The sequence below is a fragment of the Bufo bufo genome, chromosome 9 (assembly GCF_905171765.1).
Source record: "Bufo bufo chromosome 9, aBufBuf1.1, whole genome shotgun sequence".
Taxonomy (NCBI): Eukaryota; Metazoa; Chordata; class Amphibia; order Anura; family Bufonidae; genus Bufo; species Bufo bufo.
Window position 1 is genome coordinate 185,752,058 of NC_053397.1, and position 15,954 is coordinate 185,768,011.

A 15,954-nucleotide genomic window follows, 5' to 3' on the forward strand; every position below is an offset into this window, starting at 1 on the left:
CCCACCTGAAAGAAGAAAGGGAGGTCTTGCCTCCTATTGACACAAAAAAAAACTGAAGCTCTCTCTCCAGGCTGGAGGGGGTATAGCTGCCAGGGGAGGAGCTAACAGCTTTATCTAGTGTCAGCGCCTCCTAGAGGACATAGCTATACCCACGGTTTCTGTGTCCCCCAATGAATATGGGCGAGAAAATGTAAATACCGGATCCGTTATTCTGGATGAGATGGATCCGGTATTTCACCGGATCCGTCTAACGGATCTGGAAAAACAGGATATCAGTTTACATACTGTTTGCCAGCAACGGAACTGCCTGCCGAATTCTAACAACGCTAGTCTGAAAGCAGCCTAAGCTGGCGGAGGATCCGCTGAAGTTATGAAAAGGCGCCGACCTCTCCATAACTTCGGCACATCCAGTGCCAGTCTAAATGAAAGCCAGCTTCCTAGACCCTGTTAAGCCACGCCCCCACAACCACACCCCTCTTTGGGGTGTGGCTTAACTTTGCTGCATTTTTTGTTGGGAAAGGTGGCAACCAGGACGAGCGAATTTACTTCGGATAGTACATCCGAAGTTGATTCGCAAAAGTCTTTGTAATACTGTACAGAGTTCTCGCTCCATACCGTATTAGAATGTATTGGCTTCGATTGGGCCGAAGTTATTACTTTGCGCAGTCGCGCCAGACTTCGTGTAGTAACTTTGAGAATTAATACTGTAAAAAAACCTTGGTACCGAACTCTGGTTCCATTTCAAGGTACCACTAGGAACCAAACCCAAGTTTTTTTACAGTAATTATTAATAACCAAAGTTATTACACGAAGTCTCGCGCTACTACACAACGTAATCACTTCGGCTCATCGGAGCCAATGCATTCTAATACTGTACGGAGCGGGAACTGCATACAGAATTACAGCAAAGCTTTTTTACAAATCAACTTCGGATGTTCTATCCCTAGTGGCAACCCTACCTTTACATCGTACGCTACGTAAAATGGTGCCATCACAAAGTGCAACTTGTCCTGCAGAAACAAGCCCTCATACTTCTATGTAAAGGGGGAGGGGAGTTATAGCTCTGGGAAGGCAGGGAGTAAAAACGAAAACGGAAAACGGCTGGGTCCTGAAGTGGTTAACCTGTCAAAAAATCCCTTTAAGGAATTCTGCTGCAAAAGATAGAAAGTAAATAAAAATTTCAGCATAGAAAAGGTCATAAATACTTTCAATTAGCAAAACATTCTAGTTTTGAAATACTGGCATGCGCATTCTGAAACAGGACGGCGGCCTGCCTCAACCAAAATGGCGCCCTCAGCCGTGACGTCAACGAGACGTCTGCGTTCTCGCGAGAATTGTACACCCTCCCGCTTGCTGTGGCGCTCCTGGAATGTCTGTTGTAACTGCGTCCTGACGTCCTTTCCCTGCCGACCAATGAGAGCGCAGGACGCGACCCCGGAAGCGGAAGTAGTCAGTTTACCTGGAGCCGACGAGAGCTAGACTAGAAGTGGAACGGAGACGCTTGCGGACCGAGGGATGAGGTCAGTGTGTGAATGGGCGCTGTGCGCGGTTCTGGAGCTCTCCAGCTTCCCTGCTGCGGTGTCACTGCTCCCTGCGCCTCGTTCTGTGGTGGGACTATAAGTACCAGCATGCCTGGCATCCGCAGCCCGTATAAGAAGCCCTGCTCGTTGTCAGGCGGTGGCTGTCTTCTCCCATTAGTCAGTATGGTCCCCGGTGACAGCTCCTTTACCGCAGGAGGCGCTGGTCTGGTGGCTGCAGGGTCTGTTATCTGTTACCATGGAGACGCCTGGCTCTGCATAGGAGCTGCAGGGTAGACCGGTTGGCTAGCTCTATGCATTCTCTTTGCTTTATTATTTATTTTATGTTGATACTTTTGTTGCTCTTGTGGAAGTAACACTTTCTATTTCCAATACTCCTATGTAATAAGCAGTGAAACTCTCCGGAGATGCTGCTTGACCGCCATAGGATGTCTAGGGGGCATGTTTACGGTCGCACATTTCGCCATGGATTTGCATGCAGGATTTTTTTGTGTTCTAAAAAAGCAGACACTTGAACGGGAACCAAACCGACCTCCGTTATAGTCAGAGAGGTCTGTCCAGCTCCGTTGGTTTACGTTCTCTGCGGCTCTTCTAATGAAAATGACTAGCACACCTGTGCATGTGGCCTTTAGTGAGGCACAGTATTCCCTCCTAGACTTGCCTGTGCCTCTCCCTAATATCTGAGGTACAGTATGGGCTCATGGTAGGCTATGCTGTTCTAATATGAATCCTTAATGCTGCTGTGTGCATGAGACTTTAGGAAAATTAGGCAAAATGTATTAGGGAGCTGCCTGCTGACTGTTTCCCATCCCTGGAGACTGTCGCTAGTAGTTTTTGTGAGATCCGTTCAGGGCTCTCACACACGGTCCAAAACTGATCAGTTTTGCCTTAATGCATTCTGAATGGATAAGGATCCGCTCAGAATGCATCAGTTTGCCTCCGATCAGTCGCCATTCCGCTCTGGAGGCGGACACCAAAACACTGCATGCAGCATTTTGCTGTCCGTCTAACGAAACTGAGGCAAACGGATCTGTCCTGACACACGATGTAAGTCAATGGGGACGGATCCATTTTCTCTGACACAATCTGGCACAATAGAAAACGGATCCGTCCTGACACACAATGTTAGGCTATTTTCACACTTGTAGCAGTGTGATCCGGCAAGCAGTTCCGTCGTCGGAACTCCCTGCCGGATCCGACGATCTGGATGTGACTGAAAGCATTTGTGAGACGCATCTGGATGTGGATCCATCTCACAAATGCATTGTAAGAACGGATCCGTCTCTCCGCTTGTCATGCGGACAGACGGATCCGTCTTGTATCTTTTTTCACATTTTTACCGGTCTGCGCAGACCGGAAGGATCTGGTATTCCGGTATTTTGAATTCCGGATCCGGCATTCAGGCAAGTCTTCAGTTTTTTTTAGCCGGAGATAAAATCGTAGCATGCTACGGTTTTATCTTTTGCCTGATCAGTCAAAAAGAGCGAACTGAAGACATCCTGATGCAAACTGAACGGATTACTCTCCATTCAGAATGCATGGGGATAAAACTGATCAGTTCTTTTCCGCTATAGAGCCCCTGTGACAGAACTCTATGCCGGAATAGAAAAACACTTGTGTGAAAGTACAAGTCAATGGGGATGGATCCGTTTTTTATGACACAATCTGGCACAATAGAAAACAGATCCGTCCCCCATTGACTTTCAATCTGTCTTGGCTATGTTAATGATAATACAACGGATCCATTCTGAACGGATGCAGACTGTTGTATTATCTGAACAGATCCGTCTGTGCAGATCCATGACGTATCCGCACCAAACGCGAGTGTGACAGTCGCCTAAGGGCCTGCGTTCAGTGTCCTTATCAAGGTAGTGTCGCTTCCCGGATGGCATGGTTGGGATTGCGGACATCCAGGAAGCTAAGCAGCTTGATAGGTGGAGCACATATGTAACTAAAGCACACGGGTGGTGGTTGAAAATCAAGAATAAAACAATTGCATGACATTCACAGAGGGCTGGTCTTTTAATATATGAAGTTTTGGAATTCTGACCCTATGGCTGAAAGGGTTAATTTGGATACGCCCCAATCTCCTCTATCTAGACGGTGTCGTTGCCCTTCTTTTTGAAGGTGGCTTATAGCAGATCAGGGGGCACCTGACTACAGGGTGCCGCAACATTGGCAGTCTACAGTTGGGAAACAAGGGTAGAGGTGGAATTTTTCGCAACATTAAAGGATCACTGGACTTTCACAAATCTTTTGATACGTCAAAGGTATTGATCATGGTCTGAGCGCTGAGACCCCCAGCAAGGAGAGAGAAGGGCTCACGCAGTGGGCTCTCTATGCTTGCTGCAGGAGACTGAATCGAGATGGGTCTGGAGACTTTCTGTTGAGCCTGTCTCCTGCCACGAGGATTTTTTATTTATTTATTTTTTCCCCTGAGACTTTTATACTGATGCTCACCTGGATAAGGCATCAATATCTGATTGGTGGGGGCCTGGGACCCCCGCTGATCAGCTGTTTGAGAAGGCATCGGTGCTGTGGCCTTCTCCCTCCTCACCAGCGCCGTCCATTTGGTAGTGGCTGTGCTTGTGACCGATGAACATGGCTTCACATTCATTCCACAGGCTAGGTCATCCATATTAAAGTCTTGGAAAACCACTTTAAGGCCTCATGCACACGACCGTTGTTTTGGTCCGCATCCGAGCGGCAGTTTTTGCGGCTCGGGTGCGGACCCATTCACTTCAATGGCTGCCGCAAACAATGTGGACAGCACTCCGTGTGCTGTCCACATCCGTTGCTCCGTTCCGTGGTCCGCCAAAAAAATATAACCTGTCCTATTCTTGTTCGTTTTGTGGACAAGAATAGGCAGTTATATCAATGACTGTCCGTGCCATTCCGCAAATTGCGGAACACAAACGGCCGCCATCTGTGTTTTGCGGATCTGCAATTTGCAGACCGCAAAACACACAACAGTCGTGTGCATGAGGCCTAAAGCTGTAGGAATCCTGTGATTTTTGCCATGACTCGCCTGTGACTGCATGTCGCCCTGGAGCCCATAAAAACTGTTTGACAGTTGGACCGAAGTATTTGTTTGCTAGCAACTTAAGCTTATACAGTAGATTGCATTAGATTGACCACGAGGCTACCACAACCCCTTTCTATATACCTTTTATTATCATCGTCATGTTAGCCCCTCTATTAGCCAGGGAGAAGGAAGGAATAATGCAAGTCACCCGTACATACTAAATGGAAAAGGACCTAGGCATTTTAGCTGGGGCTGGGCTGCATCAAAAGGGGCATAGATGCCCGTGATGAGAACATAGTCCTACCACTTTACAAATCACTAGTCAGACCACACACGGAGGACTGTGTACAGTTCTGGGCTCCTGTGAACAAGGCAGACATAGCAGAGCTGGAGAGGGTACAGAGGAGGGCAACTAAAGTAATAACTGGAATGGGGCAACTACAGTACCCTGAAAGATTATCAACATTAGGGTTATTCACTTTAGAAAAAAGACGACTAAGGGAGATCTAATAACTATGTATAAATATATCAGGGGTCAGTACAGAGATCTCTCCCATCATCTATTTATCCTATTTATCCCCGTGACTGTGACGAGGGGACATCCTCTGCGTCTGGAGGAAAGAAGGTTTGTACACAAACATAGAAGAGGATTCTTTACGGTAAGGCCTCTTTCACACGGGTGTTGCGGGAAAATGTGCGGGTGCGTTCTGGGAACACCCGTGATTTTTCCGCGCGAGTGCAAAACATTGTAATGCGTTTTGCACTCGCGTGAGAAAAATCGCGCATGTTTGGTACCCAAACCTGAACTTCTTCACAGAAGTTCGGGTTTGGGTTAGGTGTTGTGTAGATGTTATTATTTTCCCTTATAACATGGTTATAAGGGAAAATAATAGCATTCTGAATACAGAATGTTTAGTAGGTGATCAATTGAGGGTTAAAAAAATAAATAAAAATTAACTCGCCTTCTCCTCTTGTTCGCGTAGTTCCCGGTCTCTTCTTTACTTCTTTAATGATGAGCTGTGGGCTAAAGGACCTGTGGTGACGTCAGATCACATGCTCCATCACCGTGCTGATGGACCATGTGATTGGAGCATGTGATCTGACGTCACCACAGGTCCTAGCCGGTAGTTCATCTTTTAAGAAGTAAAGAAGAGACCAGGAACTATGCGAACAAGAGGAGAAGGCGAGTTAATTATTTTTATTTTTTTACCCTCAATTGATCACCTACTAAGCATTCTGTATTCAGAATGCTATTATTTTCCCTTATAACCATGTTATAAGGGAAAATAATACAGTGAATAGACTGTCACCTAGCAACCATGCGTGAAAATCGCACCGCATCCGCATTTGCTTGCGGATGCTTGCGATTTTCACGCAACCCCATTCACTTCTATGGGGCCTGCGTTCCGTGAAAAACGCAGAATATAGAGCATGCTGCGATTTTCACGCAACGCACAAGTGATGCGTGAAAATCACCGCTCATGTGCACAGCCCCATAGAAATGAATGGGTCGGTATTCAGTGCGGGTGCAATGCGTTCACCTCACGCATCACATCCGCGCGGAATACTCGCCCGTGTGAAAGGGGCATAAGGGCAGTGAGACTATGGAACTCTCTGCCTGAGGAGGTGGTGATGGGAAGGATTTTTCCCCCTAAAATTAGGAAAATTGGCTTCTACCTCCGTTTTTTTTTTTTTTTTACTTCCTCTGGATCAACTTGCAGGATAACAGGCCGAACTGGATGGACAAATGTCTTTCTTCAGCCTTATAAACAGTTACTAGAAGAGGTGCTCACACCGACCTGGTCTGTCCATGTATTACACAGCTGTTCATTTCTATGGCCGTAGTCCTAAATTTCTGCTGCGCTGTTAAGCCAATCGCTGGGCTGGCTTTAGTTTAAAAGGGGCTTTTATGAAGAGAACCCTGCTTTCTATCACAGTGTCAGCAGGGAAATTAAACAGATATGTTGTTGCCCCGCTTGAGGTGTGACTACAGTATAAACTGTAGTCATTTCAGGCCCTTTCATGTGCAGCAGGATGAGGCTGATCTGTTAAAATATAATTGCGCGTCCTTTCATTTGCTCATCATTGTGATCGGCTTCTTCTTCTCCTGTCTGTCAACATCACAGATCCGTTGTCCTCTGCCGCTGTGAATTATACAGGATCAATGGCTCGCACTGCTTGTTTGTTGTGGATTCATTTTATAATATCCGTAGATTTTAGAGCCCGCCTGTGTAATAACTCAGATTCTAGAACTTATTATGCTGTTTTCTTGCACTTTTTAAAGTGTTGTCCCAAAATTTGCGCATGCTTCTCCTGACGAAGAAAAACTGCTACAAGACGTAACCTAGGATAGAATGGTAAAAACAAACCAATAGGAGAGGGATTTTTTTATTTTTTAGGGGGGGGGGGGGGCTGATAACTTCAGACACACTCATTTCCATTTATTAGTCTTAATTGCCAACGTTGATTTTTAAACATTGACACAATGGGCTATATATGGCTTAGGCTATTTTCACACTTGCGTTGTTAATTCCGGTATTGACATGCGGCAGAAGATCTCGGTACCAGAATTTAACTGATCTGTTTTGATTTTGCACATCAGGATGCATTTGTTCCGTTAAAACGTGTTTGTTTGAAATCAAAACGGGTAAAAAAAAAGGATCTGGCACTAAATACATTGAAAGTCAATGGGCGACGGATCAGTTTGTTTTTTTTTGACTGGACACAAAACGGAATGCTGCCCGAACGGAAGACATCCTTAACGGATATCTTTCCATTCAGAATGCATGAGGACCAAACGGAAAAGTTTTTTTCCGGTATTGAGATCCGCTGCCGGATTTCAATACCGGAATATAACAGGGCAAGTTCTCCTGACAGGTCTGTTTTAGCAAATACTTGTATTCCTCTGGAAACAGTAGTGCTGGAATATTTTTTCTGACATCTGATACTAAGGGTACTTTCACACTTGCGGCAGAGGATTCCGGCAGACAGTTCCACTGTCGGAACGTCCTGCAAGTTCCAGCAATCCGGATGCGGATTCGTCTGACAAATGCATTGCAATACCGGATCCGTCTTTCTGGTTGTCATCCGGATTTCCGGAACACTTAGTACCAGATTTTTGTTTTGCGGACAAGAATAGGCAGTTATATCAATGGCTATCCGTGGCGTTCCGCAAATTGCGGAATGCACGCGGATGCCATCCACGTTTTGCGGACATACCCTTAAAGGTGTTGTCTAGAACTAAAAACACCCCCACAGCCATCCATGGGTTTTGCCTGGTATTGCAGCTCAGCTCTGCTGAAGTGAATGAGGCTGGGCTGTAATACCACACCTGTGGTCAAGTGTGGTGCTGTTTTTGGAAGAAAGCAGCCATCTTTAGTTGTGGACAACCCCCTTTAATCTGTTTACTTGCATTGAGATGAGAGCAGGGACTGTCTCAATGCACAATGGCGCCAGTCGACTTCGTACTTCTCTAGGACAGCCCTAGTGACCCTCTCTATGGTAGCTCTTACTGGCCATATTGGTTTCCCTGCAACTTTCTCAAAAACATAGGGGGCGCATTTATCATTTATCATTTACGTTTTTTGTCGCAGTTATTTTTTTAATTACACACATGGTAAAGAAATTTGCTGAAGGAGCAATGTGGTTTTGACTTTGTCACTAAAAGTACAGCATGGGGGGGGCCTAGCGTGGAGTTATGACTTTTTATGCAACTTCTGCAGAAGTCACAAATAGTAAATGCCCCAGAAAACATTTCTAAACTCAAAATTTGCGCTAAAACAAAGGACTTTGAAAAGTAGTGTGAAGTGACGTAGGGGGACAAAAATCACAGGGTTTACAAAACATGCAATTTTTTTACTGCCAAAAAACAGGCATACACGGAAAGATAAGTTAGGCTACTTTCACACTGGTGTTTGGTGCGGATCCGTCATGGATCTGCACAGACGTATCCGTTCAGAACGGATCTGTTTGTATCATCTTTAACATAGCCAAGACGGATCCGTCTTGAACACCATTGTAAGTCAATAGAGGACGGATCCGTTTTCTATTGTGCCAGATTGTGTCAGTGAAAACGGATCCCGTCCCCATTGACTTACATTGTGTGTCAGGACGGATCCGTTTGGCTCAGTTTCGTCAGACGGACAGCAAAACGCTGCAGGCAGCGTTTTGGTGTCCGCCTCCAAAGCGGAATGGAGACTGAACGGAGGCAAACAGATACATTCTGAGCGGATCCTTTTCCATTCAGAATGCATTAGGGCAAAACTGATCCGTTTTGGACCGCTTGTGAGAGCCCTGAACGGATCTCACAAACTGAAACCAAAATGCCAGTGTGAAAGTATCCTTACCCCCCAATATACTTTAGTTTAGTAGGAAATGCTCTTCCTCTTCACTGCTTAAATGTCAGTGGTGCCATTTATATTTTTGCATGCTGGCATAAGCATAGCCCTCAGCCTGTTATGTTACCCAGTTGCTGGCTGCTGTCCCTCACTAACCCTCCTGCATCTGATCCATGGCTGTCGCAGCTGTCACCTAGAGCCTCGAACCCCATGGATCTTATGACAAATTGGCCAGGGCTCTGCTTTTGAAGTGTGGGGGTTGTGTGGCTGGACGGCAAATTATAACTCTCACTTTCTGCCATTAGAAGTTTGTTCATTTGCCTGCGGTTTTTTATTCTGTCCCTTGTAGATGAATGGCTGAGAAGACTTTGTGGAGGACATCAACCTTTTACCAGGATCCACCACATCAGCCGTCTTGGGAGACTGTTCAAGGTAAGCGGTAATGCAGTCGTCGTATCCCTTCTGACGCCTACAGTGCTCTACAGAGATTTTTAGGACTTCTTCTATAGATGCAGAATATTAAATCTGCAGGTAGGTAATGTCTGATCACGTTTCTACCAGCTACAGATTGGATGCAGGATTATAATCAGCGGGCAGACACGGTAGTGTATTTCTTAGCTCTATGCACTCCTACTCAGATGTACAAGTTGCAATGAACATTGGATGTATAATGCCTATTTCTCGTGCATGGCATTGGGGGACACAGCACCATGGGTATATGTCCAACTACCACTAGGAGGCACTAGACACAAAAAGTGTTGGCTCCTCCCCGTTGGGCTATACCCTCTCCACAGGCACAAGGCTATTCAGTTTTTGTCTAGTGTCCGTAGGAGGCAGACCTGTCCTGCTTTTTTTGCAGGTCCTGCTGTTTATTTTTTTTTTTTTTTTTTTTTCTCTCTTCTGCAGGTCTAGGTGATCTCCACCGTTATACCTGCTGCAGGCTGGGGCTCCATCGTGTTCCACTTTAGTTGCCCCCCCTGCGGGCGCGTACTTCTGTACCATCGCCGGTCACTGAGTCCCCACAGACTGCATCTGCAGTGGCTTGCCGGCATTCCCACGGTTCCCGTGTTGAGTCTGCCGAAGGGGTGACCCTGCGGCGCCCGAAGACATCAGATGGTGAGTAGCCCTGTCCCTACCTGCCCCAGGGTTAGGTTCCCTCCTGTGGCCAGGGGGGTGGGATCCACCTTAGCTGGGGGTCCTGGGAAGCTTCCATCTTCCTCCACCTTTCTCTTCCCCCTTGGTTGGTTTTTTTTCTCTCCTCCCTGGCCACACAGTCTTCTCCTGGGCCTTCCCCGCTACTTTAGTCCCCGGCTTTTGCAGGGACTAGGCCTCATCTTCCATGGCCCGTTCCCGGCTCCCAAGTGCTCTGTTTGCCCTGTTCCGCCCACCCCCAGGCGTCGCTCCCCCCCTCCTACCCTCCTCACCTAGTTTTGTGGGTCCGGAAGCCCCCTCGGTCGGCCGCGATTCGCCCCGCCCCCCTTGCTCCATTCCCGGCCGCCTCATAAATCGAGGCCCCGGCTTTTGGGCCTGCTAGGCCGCGATCTTCCCGGCCCCTCCTCCTTGCTTCCCGGGCTTTTCTGACCCCGCCCGGCCCTCGGGAGGGGCTATCTCCTCCACCCTTTACTGGTCTCTTGTGGGTTATCTATCCAGTGGATAGATCCTCAGTTTTAAAGGAACTGCAGACCCCCTAATTGTCCTATGTACTGTGTGAAGGCAGCTAAAGCTGTACATAGGGATCACTCAAGTCGTTCCCCCCCCCCCCACCCCTCCTCAATTGCTTCATTTCTCCTGCAGCCTCTATAGCTGCTGCAGCACCTCTTTGGGGAACATGGCATCCGGGTCCAGAATGACAGCCTCTGCTGGCTGCTCTATGAGGGTCTCCTCGGATCGCCACGTGTTGTCACGTGCGTCCGCTGTCTACGAAGCCTGCCATACGGTCGGCCTGTCCCTGCTTGTGTGCAGTACCTCTTCCCAGACCCCTTTGTGTCCCCTGACCAAATCCTTTTGTGTAGGTCCCTTCTGAATGGTCTCCCTCTTTGTCAACATGGGAACCTTGTCCGACTCTCCCAATCTCTGGCGGAGTCGCTGGACCGCTACCTATCCAATTGCGGCCACCTATGCCCTCCCAGGGTCCTCCCTGCAGATGAGGAATGCTCAGATACCGGGTCCGGCAAGGGGTAGCTCACAGTACAACCTCGGGTGGTCTCAACAGGATTCCACCCCTCCTCGGCATCCTCGGGTCCTCCCCAGGACAGGCCTGAGGCTGGTGACGAATCCTTTCCTGTCACCCCATCCGTTGCCTCTGGGGACACCTCTGCACCGATTCCCTCGGAACAGAGCATCAGGCGGTCTTCCTCCATACAGAAGCCCTCTGGGAGGTCAAGACTAACGTGCACGGAGGAACCTCTCCTACCCAGGGTTGGTATCCCCTCTAGTGGATTTTCGGATGGCGCTCCCCTGACTGCACAGGTATTCAACCGCACAGGTAAGGCAGCCGTCCCCGTGTTTAGCATAATGAGTCACCTACTTGGTGTCTCTGGTACGTACGCCTTCTCCTTAACAGGGGGGTACCTGCACCACTGCCATAGGCTGTACCTGACAAGCCTTCCTGGTTCCCCTATACCAGGGGCTATGCTCTACACATTTGAGTGTGTTTCCACCGGATCCCCATCCTGGTGCTGGTGTTCGCCACTCTACCTCATAACAGGGAGTCCCTGTTCTAGGCAAGCGCCTCCTGTAGGTTGGTAAGGAAAAGCAATTACATCTGGCTGTTTCCATCCGCCTTGCTCCTTTTCATAGGTAGAGTACCTACACCTACTCCAGATGCTGAAGCCATTACTCCTGGCTGGCTCTATGGTGTTCCATGCGGCACTATTTCTCCCTTCCGGGCGAGATACACAGGCCGCCTTCAATTGCCGTGGCGATTGCACCTGTCTGTTCCCAGCCACTGTGCTCCTTTCATAGGTAGAGTACCTACACCATCTCCTGATGCTGTAGCCGATACATCTGGCTGGCGCTATGGTGTTCCATGCGGCACTATTTCTCCCTTCTGGGCGGGATATACAGGCCTCCTTTAATTGCCGTAGCAATTGCTCCTGTCTGTTCCCAGACTTTTTTGCTCCTTTTCATGGGGAGTACCTACACCATCTCCGATGCTGTAGCCAATACCCCTGGCGGGCTCTATTGTGTTCCATGCGGCAACATTTCTCCCTACGGGCGAGATATAGAGGCCACTTTCTATTGCCGTAGAATTGCCTCTGTCTGGTTCTAGTCGGCACCAAGCTGCCACCTTGGTCCCTTCATGGGTAGAGTACCTGCACCATCTCCTGATGCTGTTGCTCCTGTCTGGCTTTATGGTGTACCATGTGGCATTTTGTCTCCCTTACCGGACGAGATATTGAGGCCTCCTCCAATTGCCGTGGTCATTGCACCTACCTCATCATAGTGTGCACCAAACAGCCATCTTACTCCCTTCATAGGTAGAGTTCCTGCACCGCCTCTGATGCTGCAGCCGTTACACCTGTCCGGCTCTATGGTGTACTATGCGGCCCTGTTTCCCTTTTTTTTTTTTTTTCAGGCGAAATAGAGGGCCTCCTTCAGTTGCCATTTCACCTACCTGATTGTAGTGTGCACCTGTCTTGTTCTTTGTGGTACCGTGCGGCCCTATTTTCCGCTTCCCGGGCGGAATATAGGTACCATTGCTAACGCGGTAGCTGTTGCACCTCCCTGGTTCTAGGGTGCACCATGTGGCCACATTGCTCCGATCTTAAAGGTAGTACCTCTACCATCTCAGATGCTGTAACCATTACACCTTTCTGGTCATATCTGCACTACGCAGCCATATTTCTACTTTACAGGTTGAGTACCTGTACCCTCCAAATGCTGTTGCATTCCCAGATTCTGTGGCTATGTTTCCACTCTCCTTAGACATGCAGCCACTTTCCCTATATTTTAGGCGTGTGGTTGTATTACTCAAAGTGCTGGGCCCTATGGTGCAATCTGTGGCCCATACAGTTTCTGTATTACTGGGTGTTTTCTGCCCCAGGTTCTGATCTGTGCTGCGGATGTTGGTTTCACCCTTTTGGTTCTTCCATACATCTCCACTCCGTTATCTGTCGTGCTCAATGGTCTCCTTGTACTTCTCAGGGCACTGTCTACAACAGGCCATCCTGGTTCTGCATATGCATGGTTACCATATCTGGCAGGGGTGGGCCAGCCCAACCCCCACCTTGTCGGTCTAGTGCCACTTATTGTAGCTCCAGTATATGGCTGATCTGTTCTGATCTGCATGGTGGTCCACATACAACCATGCTCCCTACACCATGGCCATGTGGTTGTTGGCATTTGTGCTCTTGCCATCTCTATAGGGTACTACGGTATGCTGCGCTTCGCGTTACCCCATGTTATAGAGGAGTACTCGCGTTGTTTCCTATTACAGAGTGGCCCATTCCTGGTGGAGTACAGGGATCTCCACTGGATCTTCTACCTTGTTGGGGCACGTCGCTGGTGAGCATCGGCTGCTGCAGCAGTTTTTCGGTCATCGCTGGATGTCCTCCGCCACATGGAATCCTTCCGGGGTCATCGGCATTTTTCGTCGCTGGACGTCCTCCCTGACGGGTCAGGGACAGGACCACTGAGCGCCACACACCTGCCTGGCAGGTAACTTTTCAGCTGATTGCTCTGGCATCGGACAGGGTCCCGTAGTTCCTTCTGGGTCCAGGTGTTCTCGGTATTCCCTTATATTCTCTGCTTAGTTGTACTACATGTCAGAGGGGCAGTCCCCTTGGACCTTGCCGTCGTTTGCACCTGTCAGGTACTTTCTCCCCCCTGGGAGTTTTCAGTATGCCGGTCGCAGCTGGTTTCTACATTTCTGTGTAGTCTCTCCCGGCTTTTTCATGGCGACTTCTGCATTCCTTATGCATATGGATGTCTGTCAATTTAGTGGTACATCCCGAGCTGCTGTACTTGCCCTCTCCATGGCCAATGTCCCTTCCCCTATGGAAGTTTCATTTCGCCTTTCCTGGATATTCTGGCTTGTGTTGTCTTCTGGTGGTTCAGCTCCTGGTTCCTTGTGAGCCCATTCCGGGTACTCCTTTCTGGAGTCCCTGTCCCCGTTCATTTGACCACTCAGGTTCTGCATGACAATCGTTTTTTTTTTTTTTGGAGGGGTCGGGGCCTGGGTTGATTGTTCCCTTTTTGGGTCCCAATAGCCTTGTGGTCTTCTTGGGATTCGTGTCTCTTTTCCCATCCTCCCACGTCAAGTACCTGGTATTGAGTGGTTTAGCGCTACGGTTTGCAATTCCGCCGTATAGTCTCCTTCGGGAGGGACCTCCGCCTGTTGTAGAACCTTTCCTCCTTAGGCTGTTGGGAGTACTCTCCTTCTAGTTCCATGTCTTTCAGTCCAGTGTGTCCTGCTGAGATTTCCTGGGCCTGTATCTGGTTCCTTTTTTCCCTGATGCGTCACATGCCCAGAGTTTCCTCTGGTCTTACGCTTCACAGTGATATCTTGTTTTCAGAGGCTCGTGCCTCGTCTCCTGTTTTTGGAACGCAGGTCTTACTCTTTTTTCCTGGCTTTTTACCTACAACCCCCTCCTTCTCCAAGGGTTGGCGGTTTGCCTTTTTAATAGGGCACTTAACTTCATCACCTGCCTTGCGGTGAGGGGAGACCTGCTCCCTTCACATGTGAGCCTTGCTATGGCTTCACTCACTCATTTGGCTTCCAGTACTTCCTTGTTAGCTTTCTCCCCTGGCCTATCAGGGGTTGGCCACAGGTTTTTTTCGCTCTTTGGGTCTGAGACAATTTAGAGCGTTAGGTAGTCCCAACACGCGGTGCTGTCCTAATTTTTTCTCCAGCCCTTGGCTGAGCTCGGTGTTCCCTTTTGCCGCCTTCTTGCATTTGGGATTTTCTTCCAGGCTTTTCTCCTGGGGTGCTGACAGTCTTCACTGACTCTTCCTTGAGGTTTCTTCCTTGTTATGGAACCTCTTGCCCATTCCGTGTTTTCTCCTGTTGGGTCACGTGGTTCTCTTGCACCTGTTTACCCAACCGGTGGCATGGCTGTTCTTTTCCCACCCTCGGGGACTGCTTTGGGACGTCCCATGGTGCTGTGTCCCCCAATGCCATGCACGAGAAAATTGGATTTTTTGTACTCACCGTAAAATCCTTTTCTCGTAGTAGGCATTGGGGGACACAGATCCCACCCTATGTTTTTACTTCCGATTTTCCGGGCTGGTTTCTTGATCTTTCCCGGTACGGGAGTTGTTGGTTCCTTGCTTTTTTTCTCTCTCCTACTGCTTTTGGTACAAACTGAATAGCCTTGTGCCTGTGGAGAGGGTATAGCCCAACGGGGAGGAGCCAACACTTTTTGTGTCTAGTGCCTCCTAGTGGTAGTTGGACATATACCCATGGTGCTGTGTCCCCCAATGCCTACTACGAGAAAAGGATTTTACGGTGAGTACAAAAAATCCAATTTTTTATATATTTTTTTATTTCATCACAGAAATAAGCAAAGTCTGGAAGACGATATCTAATACAAAAGCCGCTGTGAGTATGACGTTTGATTGCCGCTGCTGCAGTGGTTCTCGGTATGAAGTGTTCGGTCACAGGTCCTGCAACTTTGTCATATATTTTGTATTTCAATTCACTTGCTGTCAGAGAAAGGAAAGCTGAAAACTCGTACAGACCTAAGACTTCTCTTGGGTGGAGGTTTGCTAGAATTATATTTAGTCTAAGCAATCCTCTGTGCTTTTTCTCCATTGTAGCTCCCAGAGGACTTGAGAGAGAGAAATACTGCAAGTGGATTTGAAACCCTTCCAAATGACTGAGGGGCACGGACCATTATAAAAGAGATGCACTTAAAGGGAGCCTGTCACCATATAAATGCAATGTAAGCAGCAGGCAGCATGTGATAGAGCAGGAGGAGCTGAGCAGATTGATCTATAGTTTTGCAGGTTAAGATTCTGTAAAACTTGCATTTTACTCATTTAAATCCCTGCTCCTTCTGGGCTTTAAAGTCCAGGAGGCGGTCCTATTAGTGATGGACAGCCTTCCCTTTAT

At 48.3% G+C, this 15,954-nt stretch overlaps 1 protein-coding gene across 3 annotated transcripts in view; it reads left to right on the forward strand.

Moving 5' to 3' along the window:
- The first annotated feature begins 1,434 nt into the window (after window positions 1-1,434).
- CEP350 (centrosomal protein 350) overlaps window positions 1,435-15,954 on the forward strand; it is a 72,648-nt gene continuing 58,128 nt past the window's right edge. For all 3 annotated transcript variants that reach the window (XM_040408473.1, XM_040408475.1, XM_040408474.1), the window contains exons 1-3: window positions 1,435-1,520; window positions 9,250-9,332; window positions 15,398-15,441. In XM_040408473.1, the coding sequence (XP_040264407.1) occupies window positions 9,254-9,332; window positions 15,398-15,441 (123 nt within the window). In that variant the 5' untranslated portion in view covers window positions 1,435-1,520; window positions 9,250-9,253. The remainder of the gene's footprint in view (window positions 1,521-9,249; window positions 9,333-15,397; window positions 15,442-15,954) is intronic.